We start from the raw sequence: 24,209 nt of genomic DNA on the forward strand, positions 1-24,209 counted from the left end.
ATCCCACCAACAATGGAGGAGTGTTCCTCTTTCTCCACATCCTCGCCAGCATCTGCTGTCACCTGAGTTTTTGATCTTAGCCAATCGCACAGGTGTGAGGTGAAACCTCAGGGTTGTTTTGATTTGCATTTCCCTTATGACTAAAGATGTTGAACATTTCTTTAGGTGTTTCTCAGCCATTCGGCATTCCTCAGCTGTGAATTCTTTGTTTAGCTCTGAACCCCATTTTTTAATAGGGTTATTTGTTTCCCTGCGGTCTAACTTCTTGAGTTCTTTGTATATTTTGGATATAAGGCCTCTATCTGTTGTAGGATTGGTAAAGATCTTTTCCCAATCTGTTGGTTGCCGTTTTGTCCTAACCACAGTGTCCTTTGCCTTAGAGAAGCTTTGCAGTTTTATGAGATCCCATTTGTCGATTCTTGATCTTAGAGCATAAGCCATTGGTGTTTTGTTCAGGAAATTTTTTCCAGTGCCCATGTGTTCCAGATGCTTCCCTAGATTTTCTTCTATTAGTTTGAGTGTGTCTGGTTTGATGTGGAGGTCCTTGATCCACTTGGACTTAAGCTTTGTACAGGGTGATAAGCATGGATCGATCTGCATTCGTCTACATGTTGCCCTCCAGTTGAACCAGCACCATTTGCTGAAAATGCTATCTTTTTTCCATTGGATGGTTTTGGCTCCTTTGTCAAAAATCAAGTGCCCATAGGTGTGTGGGTTCATTTCTGGGTCTTCAATTCTATTCCATTGGTCTATCTGTCTGTCTCTGTACCAATACCATGCAGTTTTTATCACTATTGCTCTGTAATACTGCTTGAGTTCAGGGATAGTGATTCCCCCTGAAGTCCTTTTATTGTTGAGGATAGCTTTAGCTATCCTGGGTTTTTTGTTATTCCAGATGAATTTGCAAATTGTTCTGTCTAACTCTTTGAAGAATTGGATTGGTATTTTGATGGGGATTGCATTGAATCTGTAGATTGCTTTTGGTAAAATGGCCATTTTTACCATATTAATCCTGCCAATCCATGAGCATGGGAGATCTTTCCATCTTCTGAGGTCTTCTTCAATTTCTTTCCTCAGTGTCTTGACGTTCTTATTGTACAGATCTTTTACTTGCTTGGTTAAAGTCACACCGAGGTACTTTATATTATTTGGGTCTATTATGAAGGGTGTCGTTTCCCTAATTTCTTTCTCGGCTTGTTTCTCTTTTGTATAGAGGAAGGCAACTGATTTATTTGAGTTAATTTTATACCCAGCCACTTTGCTGAAGTTGTTTATCAGCTTTAGTAGTTCTCTGGTGGACCTTTTGGGATCACTTAAATATACTATCATGTCATCTGCAAATAGTGATATTTTGACCTCTTCTTTTCCGATCTGTATCCCTTTGATCTCCTTTTGTTGTCTGATTGCTCTGGCTAGAACTTCGAGAACTATATTGAATAAGTAGGGAGAGAGTGGGCAGCCTTGTCTAGTCCCTGATTTTAGTGGGATTGCTTCAAGTTTCTCTCCATTTAGTTTAATGTTAGCAACTGGTTTGCTGTATATGGCTTTTACTATGTTCAGGTATGGGCCTTGAATTCCTATTCTTTCCAGGACTTTTATCATGAAGGGGTGTTGAATTTTGTCAAATGATTTCTCAGCATCTAATGAAATGATCATGTGGTTCTGTTCTTTCAGTTTGTTTATATAATGGATCACGTTGATGGTTTTCCGTATATTAAACCATCCCTGCATGCCTGGGATGAAGCCTACTTGATCATGGTGGATGATTGTTTTGATGTGCTCTTGAATTCGGTTTGCCAGAATTTTATTGAGTATTTTTGCGTCGATATTCATAAGGGAAATTGGTCTGAAGTTCTCTTTCTTTGTTGTGTCTTTGTGTGGTTTAGGTATAAGAGTAATTGTGGCTTCGTAGAAGGAATTCGGTAGGGCTCCATCTGTTTCAATTTTGTGGAATAGTTTGGATAATATTGGTATGAGGTCTTCTATGAAGGTTTGATAGAATTCTGCACTAAACCCGTCTGGACCTGGGCTCTTTTTGGTTGGGAGACCTTTAATGACTGCTTCTATTTCCTTAGGAGTTATGGGGTTGTTTAACTGGTTTATCTGTTCCTGATTTAACTTCGATACCTGGTATCTGTCTAGGAAATTGTCCATTTCCTGAAGATTTTCAAATTTTGTTGAATATAGGTTTTTATAGTAAGATCTGATGATTTTTTGAATTTCCTCCGAATCTGTAGTTATCTCTCTCTTTTCATTTCTGATTTTGTTAATTTGGACACACTCTCTGTGTCCTCTCGTTAGTCTGGCTAAGGGTTTATCTATCTTGTTGATTTTCTCAAAGAACCAACTTTTGGTTCTGTTGATTCTTTCTATGGTCCTTTTTGTTTCTACTTGGTTGATTTCAGCTCTGAGTTTGATTATTTCCTGCCTTCTACTCCTCCTGGGTGTATTTGCTTCTTTTTGTTCTAGAGCTTTTAGGTGTGCTGTCAAGCTGCTGACATATGCTCTTTCCTGTTTCTTTCTGCAGGCACTCAGCGCTATGAGTTTTCCTCTTAGCACAGCTTTCATTGTGTCCCATAAGTTTGAGTATGTTGTATCTTCATTTTCATTAAATTCTAAAAAGTTTTTAATTTCTTTCTTTATTTCTTCCTTGACCAGGTTATCATTTAGTAGAGCATTGTTCAATTTCCACGTATATGTGGGCATTCTTCCCTTATTGTTATTGAAGACCAGTTTTAGGCCGTGGTGGTCCGATAGCACGCATGGGATTATTTCTATCTTTCTGTACCTGTTGAGGCCCGTTTTTTGACCAATTATATGGTCAATTTTGGAGAAAGTACCATGAGGAGCTGAGAAGAAGGTATATCCTTTTGCTTTAGGATAGAATGTTCTATAAATATCCGTTAAGTCCATTTGGCTCATGACTTCTCTTAGTCTGTCGACATCACTGTTTAATTTCTGTTTCCATGATCTGTCCATTGATGAGAGTGGGGTGTTGAAATCTCCCACTATTATTGTGTGAGGTGCAATGTGTGTTTTGAGCTTTAGTAAGGTTTCTTTTACGTATGTAGGTGCCCTTGTATTTGGGGCATAGATATTTAGGATTGAGAGTTCATCTTGGTTGATTTTTCCTTTGATGAATATGAAGTGTCCTTCCTTATCTTTTTTGATGACTTTTAGTTGGAAATTGATTTTATTTGATATTAGAATGGCTACTCCAGCTTGCTTCTTCTGAGCATTTGCTTGGAAAGTTGTTTTCCAGCCTTTCACTCTGAGGTAGTGTCTGTCTTTGTCTCTGAGGTGTGTTTCCTGTAGGCAGCAGAATGCAGGGTCCTCGTTGCGTATCCAGTTTGTTAATCTATGTCTTTTTATTGGGGAGTTGAGGCCATTGATATTGAGAGATATTAAGGAATAGTGATTATTGCTTCCCGTTATATTCATATTTGGATGTGAGGTTATGTTTGTGTGCTTTCATTCTCTTTGTTTTGTTGCCAAGACGATTAGTTTCTTGCTTCTTCTAGGGTATAGCTTGCCTCCTTATGTTGGGCTTTACCATTTATTATCCTTTGTAGTGCTGGATTTGTAGAAAGATATTGTGTAAATTTGGTTTTGTCATGGAATATCTTGGTTTCTCCATCAATGTTAATTGAGAGTTTTGCTGGATACAGTAATCTGGGCTGGCATTTGTGTTCTCTTAGGGTCTGTATAACATCAGTCCAGGATCTTCTGGCCTTCATAGTTTCTGGTGAGAAGTCTGGTGTGATTCTGATAGGTCTCCCTTTATATGTTACTTGACCTTTTTCCCTTACTGCTTTTAATATTCTTTCTTTATTTTGTGCGTTTGGTGTTTTGACAATTATGTGACGGGAGGTGTTTCTTTTCTGGTCCAATCTATTTGGAATTCTGTAGGCTTCTTGTATGTCTATGGGTATCTCTTTTTTTAGGTTAGGGAAGTTTTCTTCTATGATTTTGTTGAAGATATTTACTGGTCCTTTGAGCTGGGAGTCTTCACTCTCTTCTATACCTATTATCCTTAGGTTTGATCTTCTCATTGAGTCCTGGATTTCCTGTATGTTTTGGACCAGTAGCTTTTTCTGCTTTACATTATCTTTGACAGTTGAGTCAATGATTTCTATGGAATCTTCCGCTCCTGAGATTCTCTCTTCCATCTCTTGTATTCTGTTGGTGAAGCTTGTATCTACAGCTCCTTGTCTCTTCTTTTGGTTTTCTATATCCAGGGTTGTTTCCATGTGTTCTTTCTTGATTGCTTCTATTTCCATTTTTAATTCCTTCAACTGTTTGATTGTGTTTTCCTGGAATTCTTTCAGGGATTTTTGCGAATCCTCTCTGTAGGCTTTTACTTGTTCATTAATGTTTTCCTGTGCTTCCCTAAGTGTGTTCAGGTCTTTCTTGAAGTCCTCCAGCATCATGATCAAATATGATTTTGAAACTAGATCTTGCTTTTCTGGTGTGTTTGGATATTCCATGTTTGTTTTGGTGGGAGAATTGGTCTCCGATGATGGCATGTAGTCTTGGTTTCTGTTGCTTGGGTTCCTGCGCTTGCCTCTCGCCATCAGATTATCTCTAGTGTTACTTTGTTCTGCTATTTCTGACAGTGGCTAGACTGTCCTATAAGCCTGTGTGTCAGGAGTGCTGTAGACCTGTTTTCCTCTCTTTCAGTCAGTTATGGGGACAGAGTGTTCTGCTTTCGGGCGTGTAGTTTTTCCTCTCTACAGGTCTTCAGCTGTTCCTGTGGGCCTGTGTCTTGAGTTCACCAGGCAGCTTTCTTGCAGCAGAAAATTTGGTCTTACCTGTGGTCCCGAGGCTCAGGTTTGCTCGTGGGGTGCTGCCCAGGGGCTCTCTGCAGTGGCAGCAACCAGGAAGACCTGTGCCGCCCCTTCCGGGAGCTTCAGTGCACCAGGGTTCCAGATGGTCTTTGGCTTTTTCCTCTGGCGTCCGAGATGTGTGTGCAGGGAGCAGTCTCTTCTGGTTTCCCAGGCTTGTCTGCCTCTCTGAAGGTTTAGCTCTCCCTCCCACGGGATTTGGGTGCAGAGAACTGTTTATCCGGTCTGTTTCCTTCAGGGTCCGGCGGTGTCTCTGGCAGGGGTCCTGCCGCTCCTGGGCCCTCCCCCACGGGAGCCCAGAGGCCTTATACAGTTTCCTCTTGGGCCAGGGATGTGGGCAGGGGTGAGCAGTGTTGGTGGTCTCTTCCGCTCTGGCGCCTCAGGAGTGCCCACCTGACCAGGCGGTTGGGTCTCTTTCTCACCGGGTCTCCAGGTGGTATCTTGATGTCGTTTTGATTTGCATTTCCCTGATGAATAAGGATGTTGAACATTTCATTCGGTGTTTCTTAGCCATTCGATATTCCTCAGCTGGGAACTCTTTGTTTAGCTTTGTACCCCATTTTTAATAGGGTTATTTGACTCTCTGGAGTCTACCTTCTTGAGTTCTTTGTATATATTGGGTATTAGCCCTCTATCAGATGTAGGATTGGTAAATATCTTTTACCAGTCTGTTGGTTGCCATTTGTCCTAATGACAGTGTCCTTTGACCTACAGAAGCTTTGCAGTTTTATGAGGTCACATTTGTCGATTCTTGATCTTAGAGTATATCCATTGGTATTCTGTTCAGGAAATTTTCCCCAGTGTCCATGTGTCCGAGGTTCTTGCCCACTTTCTCTTCTATTAGTTTGAGTGTATTTGATTTTATGTTGAGGTCCTTGACCCAATTGGACTTGAGCTTTGTGCAAAATGGACTAGGGGTCCCTTTGCAGAGGGGAGACCTGTAAGGGGGACAATATTTTACATGTCAATAAATAAAATAATCAATAGAAATAGTAAAATAAAATATTGTTTAAAAAAGAACTGCTAGAAAGACTCAGGACTACAGAACTGCAGAGAAGATAGTCTAACTATCCGAGTTGTCTGCAAGTAGCTCTTCACATGTTAGAGTGTGCTATCTGGAGATGCAGTAGTTCTTCACATGTTAGAGTGTGCTATCTGGAGATGCGATGCAGCTCTTTTAAGTCATCCATACACCATGCTAATACCCCCACACATATACCTGTTAATAATTCATTGGTTTGCTATATAACACACACACATATACATATGCATATACATATACATACCATGGAGCATAGCAGCACATATCTGCAATCCCAGTGCTACGAAAACAGAGACAATAAGGTCCCTGGGGTTCACTGGTCAACAAGTCTAGCCTAACTGGTGTGTTCTAGACCAATGAGAGTCCCTGTTTCCAAAAACATAGATGGAATTCCTGAGGAGGCCTCCATATGCATGCATTCACATGCAAACACCCATTCCACCCCACCACTATGTTGGGTATTTTATGTCAAATTGACATGACTGTAGTTATTGGAGAGAAGGAGGGAGACTGGTCTGAGAATATGCCTCCATCAGATTGGGCCACATGGAAACCTGTAGAGCATTTTCTTAATTACTAATTATCAAGGGAGGGTTTAGTCAATTTTGGGTGGTGCCACCCTTGGGCTGGTGGTCCTAGGTTCTATAAGAAAGGAGGCTAAGCAAGCCATAATGAACAAGCCAGTAAGCAAAATTTCACCATAACCATCAGGAGCTGTGGGATTTTGCATGTGAATGGATATATGTGAAGTCCTCCTCAGTTCCTGCCCTGTTTGGGTTCCTTTTCTGACTTCCTCCAATGATAAACAGTGTTCTAGTTAGTTTTATGTCAACTTAACACAAGCTAGAGTTCTCTGAAAGGAAAGAACCTCAATTGATAAAATGCCAACATAAGATACAGCTGTAGGATATTTTCTTAATTAGTGAATGATGGGGAAGGTTCCTGTCTTTAGTGGGTGGTGCCATCCCTGGGTTGGTGCTCCTGCTTTCTGTAGAAGGGGAGGGAAGGGGAGGGATTAGGGGGCTAATGGACAGGAAACCCGGAAAGGGAATAACATTTGATATGTAAAGAAGAAATACCCTATTTAGTAAAAATGGAAGGAAGAAGGAAAGAAGGAAAGAAGGAAAGAAGGAAAGAAGGAAAGAAGGAAAGAAGGAAAGAAAGAAAGAAAGAAAGAAAGAAAGAAAGAAAGAAAGAAAGAAAGAAAGAAAGAAAGCTGAGTAAGCCAGGAGGAGGAACCCAGTAAGCAGCATCCATCCATGGGTTCTGCATCAGCTCCTGCCCGCAAGTTCCTGCTTGGTTTGACTTCCTGTCTGGACACTTTCTTTGATGATGAAGAACAGATGAAGTATAAGCCAAATATATCCTTTCCTCCCCAATCTGCTTTTGGTCATGCTGTTTCAGCACAGCGATGGTAACTCTAACGCACACTAAATAGCAACAAAACCAAACAGTAGAAAGTGTGGGAAAGAAATAACATTTCATCAAAGAACATATACTGGCATGTGCAAATCAAAACCATAGTGAAATATGATTATAGCCTGTCAAAAATAATGGCAACTCTCTAAAAAATAGCAAGAATTCAAAGTACTTATCATTCATGCATTGCTGGTGGGCTTTTAAAATGGTTTTGGAACTAAGCTCTGTTAATTTCTTTTCTGAACTGACCATATAACTACCATATGAGCCAGAAATGCACAAATGTGAATTCCCATGTTCATAACAGCACTGTTCACAATAGCCAAGAAATGGGAGTACCTTGTATGTTCCACATATGTACCACAGAAAAACAAAATATGATATATACATAATTGGAATATTATTCCATTTTTAAGGAAAGAAATACTGTCATATGATAGATACCATGTGGGTAAATCTTAAGGACATTATGCCAAATGAAATAAGGCAGCCCCTCAAATACACATGTTGTATGGTTCCTTATGTGAAGTATCTAAAAGAGTCAAATGCATAGCTTCAGAGGACTGGATAGTCATTATCAGGAATCAGGATGAGAATGAGGAGTTACTTAATGAGTACAGTTTATTTTCTCAAGATAAAAACAGCACTGGAGATTTACTGTACAATTATATGCTTGTACTTAACACTGTCTAACTGCACACTAAAATTGCTAATGTGGTAAATATGATGCTCTGTTTATTTTACTACAATTAATAATAAAATAAATAATTCATACTACACTATAAATTTCTATTTTCTAAACACAGCAATTATTCTGAATGACTATATTGTGTAATGTTATACATGCTAAGGAAAACCATTAAATAACCTAAGTGTGTACCTTAAAAATATGCCACAAATTTTAACTTGATTGGCGTTTTTTCTTTAATATATCCAGAATAATATTGACTAGATTTCTTTAGACTTTTTAAGAGTCCCTAATTTCTATTCAACCATTTTCCATTATCTTTTCCTTTTTTTAAACACCACTCAAGTTACTCAGCTTTCTGGCACTGTGACTCCACGTCTCTCCCCAGAGCCTTCAACTTGGCAGTTCTTAACTTCAGGAACTTCTATCATTTCTGCTGCCCACTCTTATTGGATCCTGCACTTAACTCCCCGAGACAGAAGTACAGATCAAGAAAGCTGCCATGAACTGCATACAACTGAAGAATTTCCAGACCCACAAGCCAGGGACTTGAATGGCATGTTCTAGAACTGGTATAAGGAACACTATAGTAGACAGCAGCAATCTTATTTGGAAGTGGTGGTACATGCCTAGGATCCCAGCACTCTTAGAGCAGAGGCCAAGGCCCACGCAGGAGGATCACAAATGTCAAGACTGCTTGAACAATCTTAGTCTTAAAGGGGCGTAGAGTTAAGTACCTAGCCAATTCTAGGTAAGTTTATGTTATGTAGGGGGTTCCAAATCTGTTTCGGCTACATAGTGACCCTTTCTAAAACCAAAACAAATAGAATCAAGCAAAAATCACCAAGGCGTGTAGAGGTAGCTCAGCAGAAGAAAGGCTTCACTGTACTGTGTAAAGACACTGGGTTTTTCCTATGCACTGCAAAAAAAGGTAGCAAAACTTTTAGAACAGAATTTTACAAGATACTGAAATCAAAAGTGTTCAAAATTACCTCCAGAGCAAGGAAGAGAAAATTGAACACAGTTGGAAAAAGCTCTTACTAAACATTCTCCTGTCAGATCCATCTGTCTAAAACACAATTGGAGTTACTAATAAGAGATCACAGAGTCAGTCCACAAATACACAATTTTAAAAAATTAATTGTATCAGTATTGGACCTCTAACACACACTAGCTCCTAGAAGCAGTGGAAGCCAGAGTGTAATTCCAGACATATACTTAGTTAAGCTTTCAGCTTTGTGGAGAAAAGCCTGGAGCAAGAAACGCAGTCAGTCCCACTTAAGCATGGTGTACTAACCTGCCGTGTAGCTGGTGGTTTCATGTGTGTCTCTTGCTAATGGTATCTAGAAGCAGCCCTCTCACACACACCATTATTAGGTCACAAACGAGCTTTCAGGAAGTAAAACCTTAAAATCACACAGGATCTGTTCCTTCCAAGGTCCCAGATGTGACTTAATACTGTCACTACTTTAAATTCTTAATAATTTGATTTGTAAATATGTACTTTCTAAATGACTTCAATGAGACAGTACATTATACACATAAACAGAAAAGAGTTGTGTAAGAAAGGAAAAGGCACAGTTGGTAGAACACCTACCTAGCACGCACAAGCCCTGATTGTAATTCCAAGTCACATAAAACCAGGCATAGTAGCACATGCCTCACATGCTTCCAAATGTTGTCATATGGGACTGAAAAGATGACTCAGCAGTTAAGAGCACTTGCTGCTTTTTTGAAGGTCCTGGGTGTGATTCCCAGCATTCACATGTTGGCTCACAACAGTCTATAACCCAGTTCCAGGGTATCTGACATCTTCTTCTGGTCTCTGTGGCTACCAGACATGCAAAATGTTCATACACATAAACTATTTTAAATGTTGGCATATATGCAATTTATATGTACATATGCAAATTTATGTTAAATTAAATGGTATTAAACCACACAGTCTAACTACTCTCGTTGTTCAATGTGTTAGTTTATTCCTGATAGCTCTCATATTACTAAATGTATATACTATTTTCATTTTAATAAGCAGATTACTTTGTTGATTCTTCTAAATATAAAAATATTAGGTCATGTTATCTGGACTCACCCCAGATAGAAAGCCCATGACTGTCTAAGGTATGGAAACCACCAAAGTCCCACTCAGTGAACCAACCAGTTTTATTGGGCTTACTTACAGGAGTATGGGTGAAGGGTGACTTACAGGAACAGAAATGACTCAGTGACAGCTGTGTCACCAAGGCCTACCTCAGCAAGGGTGACAGGTCATAAAGCCAGGAACTTGGAGCAATTGTACAGCCTGCAGGCAGCTCAATATACTGGAGTGGGTTCTTTCCAGGTACTTCAGTTTGTCTAAACCCCTTCCAGACAGCTGGTCAAACTAGTTTTGCTTCTCATTTCCCTGATGACTAAGATGTTAAGCATTTCCTTGTTTCTGACCAATTGAGATTCTTTTACAGAACATTCTCTCTTTAGAAATTTTAATTCTCCAAAACACCATTCTTAATTTGATTTTTTTGATGTCTACTTTCTTGAGTTCTTTGTAGATGTTGGATATCTAATGTGGAGCTGAAAAACCTTTTCCCTACTTGTAGGCTGCTGCTTTGTTGGATTGATGGTGTACTGTCCGGCGCGCGACTTTCCTCCGGCAAGAAGCACGCGGACATTAGAAATCCTTGCTATGACCAAACTGTATTTTAATCTTAGAAGAGGAAGCGCCCGCCGCGCCAACATGGCGTGCTTATAAAACCCTAGTGCGGCGCACCCACACCTGATTGGTTGTTTACCCATGATCTCATAAGGCACACCCCGGAGTGGGCAAAGACCTGGCACGAAGGCACTCTTGCACATGCGCACAGTTAACTTCCTGAAAGGGGGCCGGCTGGCGCGGCAAAGGCTGGCGCCATCTTGTAATGGCGGAGGCTATCCTGGCCTTCCACGTGGGGTGCAGTGGAAGCCAACGCCATCTAGTGGTGGCAAATGTTATTGCGGCCCTCTACAGTGTACTTTGCCTTACAGAAGCTTCTCAGTTTCATGATGTCACATTTATTAATTGTTGTTCTTAGTGTTCCCATTCAGAAAGTTGTCATCTGTGCCAATGTGGTCAAGGCTATTCCCTGTTTTCTCTTCTATCAGATCTGTGAGAGAGGAGTGGGTGGTTTTATGTGGAGGTGTTTGATCAATTTAGTCTTGGATTTTATGAAGAATGATAAGTATGTATCTTTGCATTCCTCTGCCTGCCAACATCCAGTTTGACCAGCACTATTTGTTGAAGATGCTTTCCTTCTCCACCAGAAACTTGAAGTTCTTATTATATAGGGCTTTTACTTGCTTGGTTAGAGTTACACCAAGGTATTCTGTACTATTTATGGCTATTGTGAAGGGTGTTGTTTCTCTGATTTTTTTCTTAGCTCATTTGTCATATGTATACAGGAGGGCTACTAATTTTTTTAGTTGAATTTGTATGAAGCTACTTTGGTGCAGGAGTTTATCAGCTGTAAGAGTTCCCTAGTAGAACTTTTGGAGTCGCTTATGTACGTTATCATATCAAGTACAAATTGATACACTGATTCTTCCTTTCCAATTTGTATCACCCTGATCCCCTTTAGTTGTTTTATTTGCTCCTGCTAGAACTTCAAGTACTATGTTGAATAGATATGGAGTAAACAGCCTTGTCTTGTTCCTGATTTTAGTGAAATTATTTTGAGTTTCTCTACATTTGATGTTGAGTATTGGCTTGCTGTAAATTGCCTTTATGATTGTTTAGATATGCCACTTGTATCCATGATCCCTCCAAAACTTTTGTCATGAAGGCGATATTTTGGCATCTGAAGAAGAAACTTAAGGGTTCTTTGGAAAGTCAGTTGTGTTGGAGGGTGTGTTGCTGGGGCAAACAGGTGAAAGTGTCTTTGCCTGAAGTGGGCAAGATGAAAGGCTAAGGCAGACTCATGAAGGAATGTTTTGCTGAAGCAGACACAGGAGAAAGGATGGTCTGTGTTGTACTAAAGCAAGCGTGTGAAAGAACACGTGATGGAGGATTCTTTGCTAACAACACACATTTATTGATCCTCAATATATTGTGTAGGTGAGCTCTATTTGTCAGGACTCCATAGAAGGAAATGCACCAAAACCATTCTGGTGGTGTTCTGCAGCTTCTTGTCACCTCCTTATACTTGAGCTGATTGGCAGAGTGATGTCATGTGGAGCCATTTACTGAGGCAAGACACATGCTGAGGCAAGACCTGTGATGTTTGGAGAGATAGAGAAAGGACTCCGCAGACAGTGACTGAGGCTGAGCTTTGCTTGCTATACAGCTAGCTGTACAACACTTGCTCTCTGGTCTTTGCTGATCTTAGCTTTGCTCAGAGAATCATAGCCCAGAACTCCTGGCATTCTTGCTAGTCCCTCCTGCTGACTCCTGCTGTACCTAGGCTTTCTCTGCTAGGTAGTGGTTGAATACAGGTTGTTAAAGTATATCCTTATGATTCTCTGGATTTTCTTTGTGTCTGTTGCTCTGCTCTTGGTTTGTTTCTGATATTGTTAATTTGGATATTCTCTGCCTCTTAGTTTGGAATTTCCTCAAAGAGCCAGCTCTTTGTTTGACTGACTCTTTGTATTCTTCTGTTTCTACTTTACTGATTTCAGCCCTCGGTTTGATTATCTCTTGCCACCTACTCCTCCTGGCTGTCCTCATTTTTTTTGTTCTAGAGCTTTCAAGAGTGTTGTTAAATTGCTAGTATTTTTATAGGCACTTAGTGCTATGAACTTTCCTCTTAGAGCAGTTTTCATCATGACCATAATTTTGGGTATGTTTTGCATTCATTTTTGTGGGGCACTGAAAGACACCCTGGTTCCTGGTTGAGGTTTGAGTCCTGGAGACTCTGAAAGGGATGGTAGCTGCTTTGCCTGGCTCCCAGGAAACAAGGCAGGTCAGAAGCCTGCAGCCCCTCCCACCCCCAGATTTGTGACCATCACTCACATAAGGGCAACACCCCAAGACCCTTCATATGTAGAGGATGTGACTACAGGTCATGTAGGCTCAAGACAGATCTCTATTACAATGAGGACCTAAAGATCTGGAGGCTTGGGCAATGACTTTCCCTTCCCAGACACTCCTCCCTGCAAAAGGTATTTAATGTCAGGCTAACTCTGAGAAGTGGGGTACGGTTTCATTCATCTTACTTCTGCCATGACAATAAATGCCTTGAGACCATGGACTGCCTCTTTTCATGGGATCCACCATGGGGAGCCATAGAGAAGCCCTTCTCCTACAGAGGTACAATCTCATCTCCGGCAGAAGGACTCCCTGTGCTCCCAGCAGTGGCCACCACCAAGCCCAAGCCTGCAGCCCACACAGTCCAGCCAAAGACTCTTCCCCTGAAGAACCAGCCAGAGCCCTCCCCCTCTTTTCCCCTCAGCCCGGGAATAGATCTAGCCCTGAGGACCCCCACTCTATTCTCAGCTCTTCTGAGGCACCAAAGTGATGCCTGGATGCCCAAGAGCTTAAGAACATGGCCCGGCCTCCTTACAGGCCCAGGGAATCCTGAACCAGCGCCAGTTGTTTCCCATGCTCAGACTTTACTTACCCCCAGAGCGGTGTCCAGCAGCTTCTCACAGCCCTACAACCAACCAGCGGTGGCATGGGGTAAGCCTGTCAAACTTCCCATGTCCAGCGTCCCAGCAGCCTGAGCCCTGTGTTGGAGGGGGGGGGGGCACCTAATCCTACATATTTTCATTGAATTCTAGGAAGTTACTAATTTCTTTATTTATACCTTGACCCAGTAGTCATTCAGATGGGCATTGTTCAGTTTCCATGAGGGTGTATGCTATTGTTTCTGTTGTTATTGATATCTGGTTTTAAACCATGGTGGTCCGATAGGATTCAGGGAGTTATTTCAATTTTCTTGTATCTATTTAGACTTGCTTTGTGCCTGAATGTGTAGCCAATTTTGGAGAAAATTGTATGAGGTGCTGAGAAGTGGTATTTGTTTTTGTGTGTGTTTGGGTAAAATATTCTGTAAATATCAGTTAGGACCTTTTGGTTTATAACATCTGTTAGTTCCAGTATTTCTTTGTTTACTTTTTGCCTGGATGATCTATGCCTTGGTGATAGTGGAGTACTTAAGTCTCATACTATCAGTATGTGAGAAATAATATGTGATTTTACCTGTAGTTGTGTTTCTTTTACAGAAGTCGGTGCCCTTCTGTGCTCTCATGTTAAGAGTTGAAATGTCATCTGGTGGTTACTTCTTTAATAATTATGTAGTGTCCTTCCCCATCTCTTTTAATTAAATTTGGTTTGAAGTCTATTTTGTTTGATATTGAATTGGTTATAGTATCTTGCTACTTTGATCCATCTGATTGGAATGTCTTTTTCTAACTCTTTACCCTAAGGTGATGTCTATCTTTGATGTTGAGTGATGCTTTTGTATACAGAAGGATGGATCCAGTTTCCCCATGTTACTCCCCAGTGTTACTCTGTGTCTTTTTATTGTAAAATTAAGACTATTGGTATTGAGAGGAACAGCAGGCCTCACTGACAAGGCGATGGCTACTTCTACATAAACCTTGGTAAACAGCTAGTGGGTCCCACACAGCTGTGGAGGTAACTTCCACAAGAGGGCAAAATAAAGCCTGACTGAGAGTCTAGAGATTGGTGAGGCAGACAATGACAGCCAATCAGGAACTGCTACTGCTCCCAGAATCTGAGCTTTTGATTCTGCACCTTCTCAACCACTGCCCCCAAAGGATACTCCAGGCAGGAAGGAGGACACAGGCAACAGGGTATCAATGACTAATGATTGTTAATTCATGCTATTTTGTTGTTATTGTTGCTGTTGTTGGTGGTGATAATGATAAGAGGGGAGAGGGGAGAGGACATTTCTTTGTTTTGCTGATGTCAGATGATTTAGTTCCTGTGTTATAGTGGGTGTAGTGACTCACCTTGGGTCCTTCTGTAGGCCTGGATTTGTAGATATTGTTTAAATTTGACTTTGTCATAAAGTATCTTGTTTCTCCATCTCTGGTAATTGAAAGTTTTGCTAATCTGGGCTCGTATCTGTGGTTCCTTAGAGTCTGCAGCACATCTGTCCAAGGCCTTCTGGCTTTTAGAGTATCCATTGAGAACCCAGGTGTAATTTTAGTAGACTTGCCTTAATTTTAGTAGACTTGCCTTTATGTGTTACTTGATCTTTTTCTCTTGAAGCTTTTAATATTTTTACTTTACTTTATGTTCAGTGTTTTGATTATTATTGGCTTGGATACCTGCTTTCTCATTGAATCTATTTGGTTTGGATTTTTGTATGCTTCTTGTACCTTGATAGTCATCTCTTTCTTTAGGTTAGAAATTCTTCTATGATTTTGTTTAAAAAGTCCCCTGGACCTTTGAGCTGGAATTATTATCCTTCATTTATTTCTATTATTTTTAGGTTTGTTTTTTTCATAGTGTCCCAGATTCCCTGGATGCTTTGTGTCAGGAATTTTTTAGATTTAACATTTTCTTTGACTGATGGTTCCATTTCTTCTATCATACCTTCAATGCCTGAGATTCTTTCTTCCATTTTTTATTCTGTTGATAAAGCTTGCCTCTGTAGATCCTTTTCTCATTCCTAAATTTTTCATTTCCAGAATTTCCTCTGCTTGTGTTTTCTTTATTAATTCTTTGTTTTTCATTTTAAGTGCTTGAAAAGTTTTGTTTCCTTCAACTATTGTTTTTTCTTGGCTCTTTAAAAATATCATATTTATTTCTTCCAAGTGTTTGTTAGTGATTACCTGAATTTCGTTAAGGAAGTCATTAATTTCCTTTTTAAGAACCATTATCATCTTCTTATAATTGCCTTAAAGGTCCTTTTCTTGTGTTTCAGCTATATTGAAATATTCAGGACCTGCAGTAATAGGATAGCTAGGCTCTGGTGGAGACATATTGCCTGGGATGTTTTTGATTATGCTCCTCCTCTGGTGTCTAGGCATCTGGATTTAGGGTGATTATAAGTCTAGGGGCTGATTTCTGGGGTTGTCTTTGTTGGGTGGGTGTTTTATTCCTTTCTGTTTCCTCTCTGGATTTTCAGAAAGTGCGCTGACTATGTATTTCCTGTTTTACTTGCCTCCTCAGCTGGTTTGTTCAAGGGACAGTTCTTGCTGGTATTGGAGGCTGGGGGAAGGGGAAGCCTAGAAGGCACCCTCTGGAGACACAGGAGACATGGACCAGTGGGAAGGGAGGCTCCAGGTCGTGTTCTGTTGCAGTAATAGGGAGCATCTTGAGTATTAGATTTGTTGAAAAATCCAAATATCTATCCTCTACCCCAAGGTAATATCTGTCCTTGATGTTGAAGTGTGCTTTTGTATGTATAAATACTGGGTATGGTGTGCCCAAAATCATAGAAGAAAAATTTTCTAGCCTAGAGAAAGCAATGCATATGAAGGTACAAGAAACATATAGAAACCAAATAGATTCAACAGGAAAAGCAGGTCCCAATGCCACATAATGGTATGCACTTGCTGATAAGTGGTTATTAGCCCAAAAGCTCAGAATACACAAGATACAATTCACAGATTATACCAAGCTCAAGAAGAAGGAAGAAAAAATGTGGATGTTTCAGTTATTTTTAGAAGGGGGAACAAAATACTCATGTGAGGAAATACAGGTACAAAGAGTAGAGTGGGGACTGAACGAAAGGCCATCCAGAGACTGTACCACCTGGGGATCCATCTCATGTGCAGCCACCAAACCCAATCACTATTACACTATTGCTGATGCCAAGAAGTGCTTGCTGACAGGATCCTGGTATGGACTCCTGAGAGGCTCTGCCAGAGCCCTACTTAAATAGATGAGGATGATTGCAGCTAACCATCAGGGGACTCCAGTGGAGGAGTTGGAAGAACTGGGAGAGCTGAAGGGGTTTACAACCCCATAGGAAGAACAATAATGTCAGTCAACCAGACCCCCCCAGAGCTCCTAGGGACTAAATCACCAACCAAAGAGTACACGTGGAGGGATTCATGGCTTCATCCTCATATGTAGCAGAGGATGGCATTGTCTGGCATCGATGGGAAAGAAGCTCATGGTCCTGTGAAGACTTGTTTCCCTGGTGTAGGGGAATGCCAGGGTGTTGAGGTGGGAGTGGGTTGGTGGGAAGAAGAACATCTTCATAGAAGCAGGGGAAGGAGGGATGGGAGAGGGTGGAACCAGGTAAGGCAATAACATTTAAAATGTAAATACATATAATATCCCATGAAAATATGCAAAATATAATCAAAACACTAAATACACAAGAATAAAGAAAGAATATTAAAAGTTTCAAGGGAAAAACACCAAGGAAAGGTCAGAGACTGCACCACCTGGGGATCCATCCCATGTGCAGCCACCAAACCTATTTAGAATTGTGCCTGTCTTCTCAATAGATACTTTAAAAGCTAGATGGTCTTAGACAGATTTGCTATAGACTCTAAGAGACCACAGATACAAGCCCAGGTTAGTATATTCAGCAATACCAAGAGAGAAGGTCCACAAGCAACCTACCTGGTCTTCTGGCAGATATGAACTATGGTGGATCAGGAGGGTGTCCTCTTGAGTTGAGGCTGGGATACAGTGATGAAGGGGGAATGGTCTGTAGGATCCAGAGGATATGTGGACAGGGAGGACGGTATGCTGAAGCTGGTATTCTGTGACACTGCTAGGGACAGCCCTGAGGATTGGGTCTGGAAGAACAGAGAGAGTGAAAACGTCCATGGGTAACCTACCTGGTCTTCTGGAAGGCAGAGCCTGTCTCATTGTCTTTCTTTTTTTTTCTTTTTATTTATTTATTTTATTTTTTTTAACTTGAGTATTTCTTATTTACATTTCGAATGTTATTCCCTTTCCATTGTCATTGTCTTTCTTAAACAACAGGTCTTGTATATAATTACTTTGCCAATTCCTTGCTTTTTAACAACTGAGGTCATCTCATTTTGAACTTATTGAAATGTGACCATATGTTCAATGATTGAGTTGTTTTCAGATCTTGTTGCTGTAAAATTATAAAAAATGCCGTCTTTTATCCTGCACAAGTTCTGGCACCATAGTGCCCCATAATATCTGGTAGATATCTTCATCTCAGACAGCAAAGTGTCTCACCTGCTTTGCTCTATTCCATATCACACTGCCAATGGCTACTCTCTGAGCCTGGCAACAATCTCTCTACCCATCTAGTTCCCAAGGCAGGTTGCCACCATGCCAGACTACACATCCCAATTCTGGGCGGTCAAGTGTCTCTAGCTACCACACACTGTCTTAAATTCAATTAAATCACTACATGAAAGAACATACAACACAGTAACCTCTGATCCAATTGATAATTACCCACCTAGAGAATATACAGTTTGCTCCTCTAGATACACAAAATTCTGTACACATCCATCCCTTAAGAATATTCATAACAACCTGTAAAGGTACAGAGAAGAATCTTACCATCCGCATCTATGCTACTCCCCCCCCCCCCCCATGTTTCCTCCTCTTCTCTAAAACTTTTTTCCTGCCTATCTTTCCTTCTCATCCAGTGACAGGCCTTGTTCTATTTTGTACCTGCCTTCACCTGCATAATGACATCATCCTACAAGATTTTCCTATTTTTAAAACCACTACAATGAATTTTTGGTTTTATGTGTTTCTGTGAGGGTTCATATTTGATATCTTGTTGGGCTATTTCTTTAAAATAAACTAATTTATGTATAATAGCTGAATTTATCCTTTTCAATGCAAGGGACTGGCTCTAATGCTTTAAGAATTGTCTGAACTTATTAATAATCATCTACATTTCCTTCCTAGGAAGCTTTTTCCAGTAACCAGAACTATAGTTCACTTATTACTACACAGATAACAAAATGTTCTCTTCTTCTCAAAGTAGGGTTTACCCTCTCCATTTCCTGAATGTACTTATTGGTACAAAATTTCAGATTAACAAAATTAAAAATAAATTAGAAGATACTTCAAAAAAATTAATGTCACATACAATTTAATGCCTTAAGCATATTATTAAATAACCCTCCAAAACACCATACCAACGTAAACTGTAAGTAATGATTGTCCTTGTTCACAGGATTTCAACAGCATGCACAAATCTAGGCAAATTTATTTCATATAATATTTTATAATGTAAACCTTTTAGTTTATCTTTCCAAGTACTTTGGAAGTTAAGCTTTTATAATTTGTTTTTGTGAATATTCTATTTAATCTTTGTCCATTATTCTATTTTGTGCTCTTCTTATTAATTAATAAGCATATTTAATTAACATATTAACACAGCTTTACCATTTTTATTTAATTTATGTTAGTATATGCTTTTCAAATTTTAAAATTTTTATGAAGTCCAAACTTATAATTTTCCTTTCCATTTTTGTTAAAAGAGCAATCCATATGCTTCTCCTATGAATGTGTATCTACATGTTATTCTGTAACTCAATGGTTTCATCTAAGCATATATTCTAATCTTTATTTGAGTGGAAAATGTGAAATAAGGACCCTTTTCACTAAATAAGTGGTCCTAATATTCTGGTACCCTTTATAAAGATGAAAAATATAATCCTTGTAATTTTCTAGAACACTGTAGCCTCAGAGTAGTAATCATATGTAACTACCATAAACCTCTATATCTGACATTATGCCAACTTTAATTAATCTAGAGTTACTTAAATTCAACTTTCTTGTTCTTTAGTCTATATTTAAATATTGCTAAGCTGAAAGAATATTTCCAGATGTGTCCTGAAGATATATAATGCCCTCTGCTCTGTATCACATGTTCTGAAAAGTCAGTAGATGGGATTTCTTAATAATTTTCTGACCAAAGTTTTAGAATTCTTGAATATTTCTACTACTTGATTGTTTCAAGTATCATCCCTGAATAAAGTCAGAAACGTTCATTTAAGAAAGCCTAGTGATACAAACAATCACTTTGGCAGAAATATCAGCTGAACAAAGAATCAATTATTTTAGAGTGGAAATCCCCCTACACTGTTAAGGAAGTTAACCAATTACTGGAGAGCCCCTAGTTTTCCATTCTAATATCCTTTATAAAGAAAGAAGGCTTGCTTATCTCAAAGACTGACATGTCTTACAGAGCATGGAAAATCAAGAACCTTCAAGGCACAAGAGGTACAACTATGGTGCCATTGGCAAGATGGTGGCATATATCAACAAGAAGATTAACTTCAACAAATACCCCCAAATTACTTTTAGAAAGTCAGTAGGAGGCATGACCACTCAAAAGAGAAACAGAGTTTCTCCAAAACCGTCAGCCTTAGAAAATCATAATTATTGGTCAGTGAACAGGCTGCTAAAAGTAAAACTATCCTACACTGATATGGTGTGATTGGGGTACTCTAAAGTTCTGGGGAAGAAAAAATTTCCAAAGTAGGCTGCCATCATAAAGGTCAAATTTTGTGTTGGAAATACAGAAGAGATTTTTGGTTTTTTTTTTTCAGAAGGGAATTATGTCCTAATGTTTGAAGCAACATAATAGATTCACTAAATTTTCATAAATGCTTAAAGCAAGAAGGAAGTGGAGAAGGAGGAAAAAGATGAAGAAAAGGAAAGAGGAGGAAGAGGAGCAGGTGGAGGAGGAGGAAAAGGAGGAGGAGATGGTGGTGGTGGTGAAAAAGGAAGAGGAGGAGGAGAGGAGGAGGAGAAGAAGGAGGAGGAGGAGAAGGAGAAAGAGGAGGAGGAGAAAGAGAAGGAGAAAGAGAAGGAGGAGGGGGAGGAGGAGGAAGAGGAGGAGGAGGAGGAGGAGGAGGAGGAGGAGGAGGAGGAGGGAAGCAACCACATCATGCCAATAAGTAAAATTTCCATCTTCATCTACTTTTATTCTTGCCTGGCTTACTCTAACATGCTCCTAAGTTATTAAAACCAAATTTCAAATCTATAGAAAGAATTATTTAATTAAATTTCTTTCAAAATGCATTGCCTTACTCTTTAATTTGGTTTTGGCCAAAGTACACAGTGCTGGAAGGTACTAGGTAAAGGCATGTTACTTCAAAATTCTTTTAAGTTTCTTTTATACACAAGACACCACCAGCTAAAGATACTATGCAAATCAGAAAACTCTATTTTTAACAAACAAGAATAGTATTTGTAGAATTTTTAAACTTCTATATCTAGAATAGGTTAAAACAACAAGCTGAGAACCTATCAGAGAACATAAAGTCCCAGGGAGTCTGAGATACTGCTTCACCCCAAGAAATATCAATAACTTAAATATTGTATCCATCTAGGATAAGATAGGATTATAATAACCCACTAGTTAGATCAAAAAGGTATTAAGTAAAATATGCATAGCAAATGTCAAGGGTATTCTGAATAGAAAATGAAAAGAAAATGAGAAGATGGATAATCTTCCAAAGGGTTTTCAACTTGTCTAATGAGAGTTATCCATACATAGGCTACACTCTTTACAACAAGAAACTCCCACACTTGGCCAGAAAGGTACCCCAGTAAATTCCCATTCACATACTCACACTTGTAAAACATAAAATTAGACCAAAAAAGCATGAATTGAACAAACACTTAATATTGTTTATGTGGCACATATAATTAAAATGATATAGAATCAATGAAATCAATTGTGGTCCTGTTAAAGTATAGTGAAGGTAGACATGTTAAGTGCATAATACAGTTAACCTGATAATATTAGTATGATTCAAAATGTACAGGAAAATCCTAGAAGGGCCAATGGTTCATGATGTAGTAGAGGCTGGCCATGAACTCCTACTTTTGGTTACCAAATTCTTGGATTGAAAGTATATGCCACCATGCCTGATTCCCTTTGCAATTTCCAAATACAAAATACTTGTGTTTATTTTAAATATGCAAAAGCATAAATATTGATCAACATGTTTTATTAAAATGTAAGAATTGGACAAAAGCATCTTTCCGTGCCCATCCATCATTTTTAAACAAGTGTATACATTTACTTGTGCAAATATAACAGTTTCGATGACCATTTACTTTTACTTTGCGCATCTGTGCCAGTGTGTATTAAAACTGGTATTCTAGCAAAAGAATTTCAAGATTGAGAAAAAACTTACTTAAGGCTCTGTTAGATACACACACACACACACACACACACACACACACACACACACCACCACCACCACCACCAACTGTTTGTTAAGAAGAGTGTTCCCAATTATGCTCCTACCAATAGTAAAAAAAAAAAAAAACAAAAAACAAAATCAAAAAAAACTCATTTCTTTACATTAGACAAGCAGACAGTGTGTTATGTGTGGTGGGGGCTGGCATGAGCTTTTGAAACCTCAAAGCTCATGCTAGTTGCACACATTCTTCAACAAGGCCACACCTCCTTCGACAAGGCCACACTGACTAAGCATTCAAATATATGAGTATAGAGGCATTTTATTCAAACCACCAAAACACTCCTCTTGGGCATATTTTCAAAGGATTTTTAAAAAATCATTTAAGAATATCAATTCTGGAAAGTAACCAAGAATTCAATGTTAAGAGAGTTTATAGGAATTCACTGACCAAAAACCAGAGAAGAAGTAGCTCATAACTGGAACAGGGCTCTTCATATAATAAATATATCCCACTTATATATCTTTCTTTACACACACACACACACACACACACACACACACACACACACTGCACACACAAATCAAGGTAGATGATAGATTGATAATACATTATACATAAATACATATATATACACACACAAATATTGTTTCAACATTTAAATATACCTCAAATATACTAACTCCTCAATGTCTTACTAGTCAATATCATATCTCATTTGTGTTGTTACAAGCATCCTACTAATTGGTTTTCATAGTTGTATTCCTGTAACAAGCTAATCCATACTGCATTTCTTTTCTTTTACCTGATTTTTAGGTTAGCATACAGACTAAAGTTTCATCATACCATCTTCACACAGTGTGCCAGTATGTTCTCAATCCTTATTTTCCCTGTTGCTCTCTCCTATATGCAACTTTAATTTTTTAAAGCCTATTTTTAAATAAACTTTATTTGAGAAGAAGGTTTATTTATTCCTATATATCTCTTGAAAATATATAATATTTTATCATTTTCAGATAAATTTATAAAGCAGAATTCCATAGCTGTGATTAAACTACATACTTTGAAAATACTACTACATGACAGATCTCCTGGGAGTGATTACTCAGACCACTTTTTGTTGTTTTTTATTTACATTTCTTTTTTTTTTTTTTTGGTTCTTTTTTTTTGGAGCTGGGGACCGAACCCAGGGCCTTGCGCTTCCTAGTTTATTTACATTTCAAATGTTATCCCCTTTCCTGATTTCCAGTCCATAACCACCGTGTCCCATCCCCTCTTCCTCTTCTTCTATGAGGATATTCCTTCACCCAACCACCCACCCCGTCCCGCCTCCCTACCATGATATTCCCCTATACTGGGGACTCCAGCTTTGGCAAGACCAAGGGCTTCTACTCCATTGATGCCAAACAAGGCCATCCTCTGCTACATGTGGAGCTAGAGCCATGGGTCTGTCGATGTGTACTCTTTGGATGGTGGTTGAGCCCTTGGGAGCTCTGGTTTGTTGTTATTGTCGTTCTTATGGAGTTGCAAACTTCTTCAGCTCCTTCAATCCTTTCTCTAACTCTGTTAATGGGGACCCCATTCTCAGTTGAATGGCGGTCTGCTAGCATTTGCCTATGTATTTGTCATACTCTAGCAGAGCCTCTGAGGAGACAGTTATATCAGTCTCCTGTCAGCCTGCACTTCTCAGAATTAGCAATATTTTCCGGGTTTGGTGGCTGTATATGGGCTGGATCCCCAGGTAGGGGAGGTTCTGAATCGCCATTCCTTCGGTCTCTGCTCCAAACTTTGACTCCATATCTCCTCCTGTGAATATTTTTGTTACCCCCTTCTAAGAAGGACTGAAGGATCTACACTTTGGCCGTCCTTCTTCTTGAGTTTCATGTGGTTTGTGGACTGTATCTTGGGTAATCGGAGCTTTTGTGCTAATATTCACCTCTCAGTGAGTGCATAACATGTGTGTTTTTTGTGATTGGGTTATGTTACTCAGGATGATATTTTCTAGTTCCATCCACTTGCCAAAGAATTCCATGAAGTCATTGTTTTTAATAGCTGAGTAGTACTCCATTGTGTAGATATACAATATTTTCTGTATCCATTCATCTAGTAAAGGACATCTGGGTTCTTTACAGCTTCTGGTTATTATAAATAAGG

General features: G+C 39.4%; 1 protein-coding gene across 10 annotated transcripts in view; it reads right to left on the bottom strand.

The window, feature by feature from the left end:
* Nucleotides 1-2,268: 2,268 nt before the first annotated feature.
* The window catches only part of LOC120099301 (uncharacterized), a 53,591-nt gene continuing 31,650 nt past the window's right edge, over nt 2,269-24,209 (bottom strand). For 4 of the 10 annotated variants that reach the window (XM_087601169.1, XM_087601172.1, XM_087601171.1 and 1 more), the window contains 2 exons: nt 17,514-17,692; nt 2,275-5,782 (listed from right to left, as the gene is read on the bottom strand). In XM_087601169.1, coding sequence (XP_087457295.1) covers nt 3,501-4,574 — 1,074 coding nt within the window. In that variant the 5' untranslated portion in view covers nt 4,575-5,782; nt 17,514-17,692 and the 3' untranslated portion in view covers nt 2,275-3,500. Of the gene's footprint in view, nt 5,783-17,513; nt 17,693-24,209 lie in introns of all 10 variants that reach the window. The other 6 variants (XM_087601174.1, XM_087601173.1, XM_087601175.1 and 3 more) reach the window with 3 other exon arrangements.

Source organism: Rattus norvegicus, chromosome X (genome assembly GCF_021556685.1).
Source record: "Rattus norvegicus strain SHRSP/BbbUtx chromosome X, alternate assembly SHRSP_T2T, whole genome shotgun sequence".
Taxonomy (NCBI): Eukaryota; Metazoa; Chordata; class Mammalia; order Rodentia; family Muridae; genus Rattus; species Rattus norvegicus.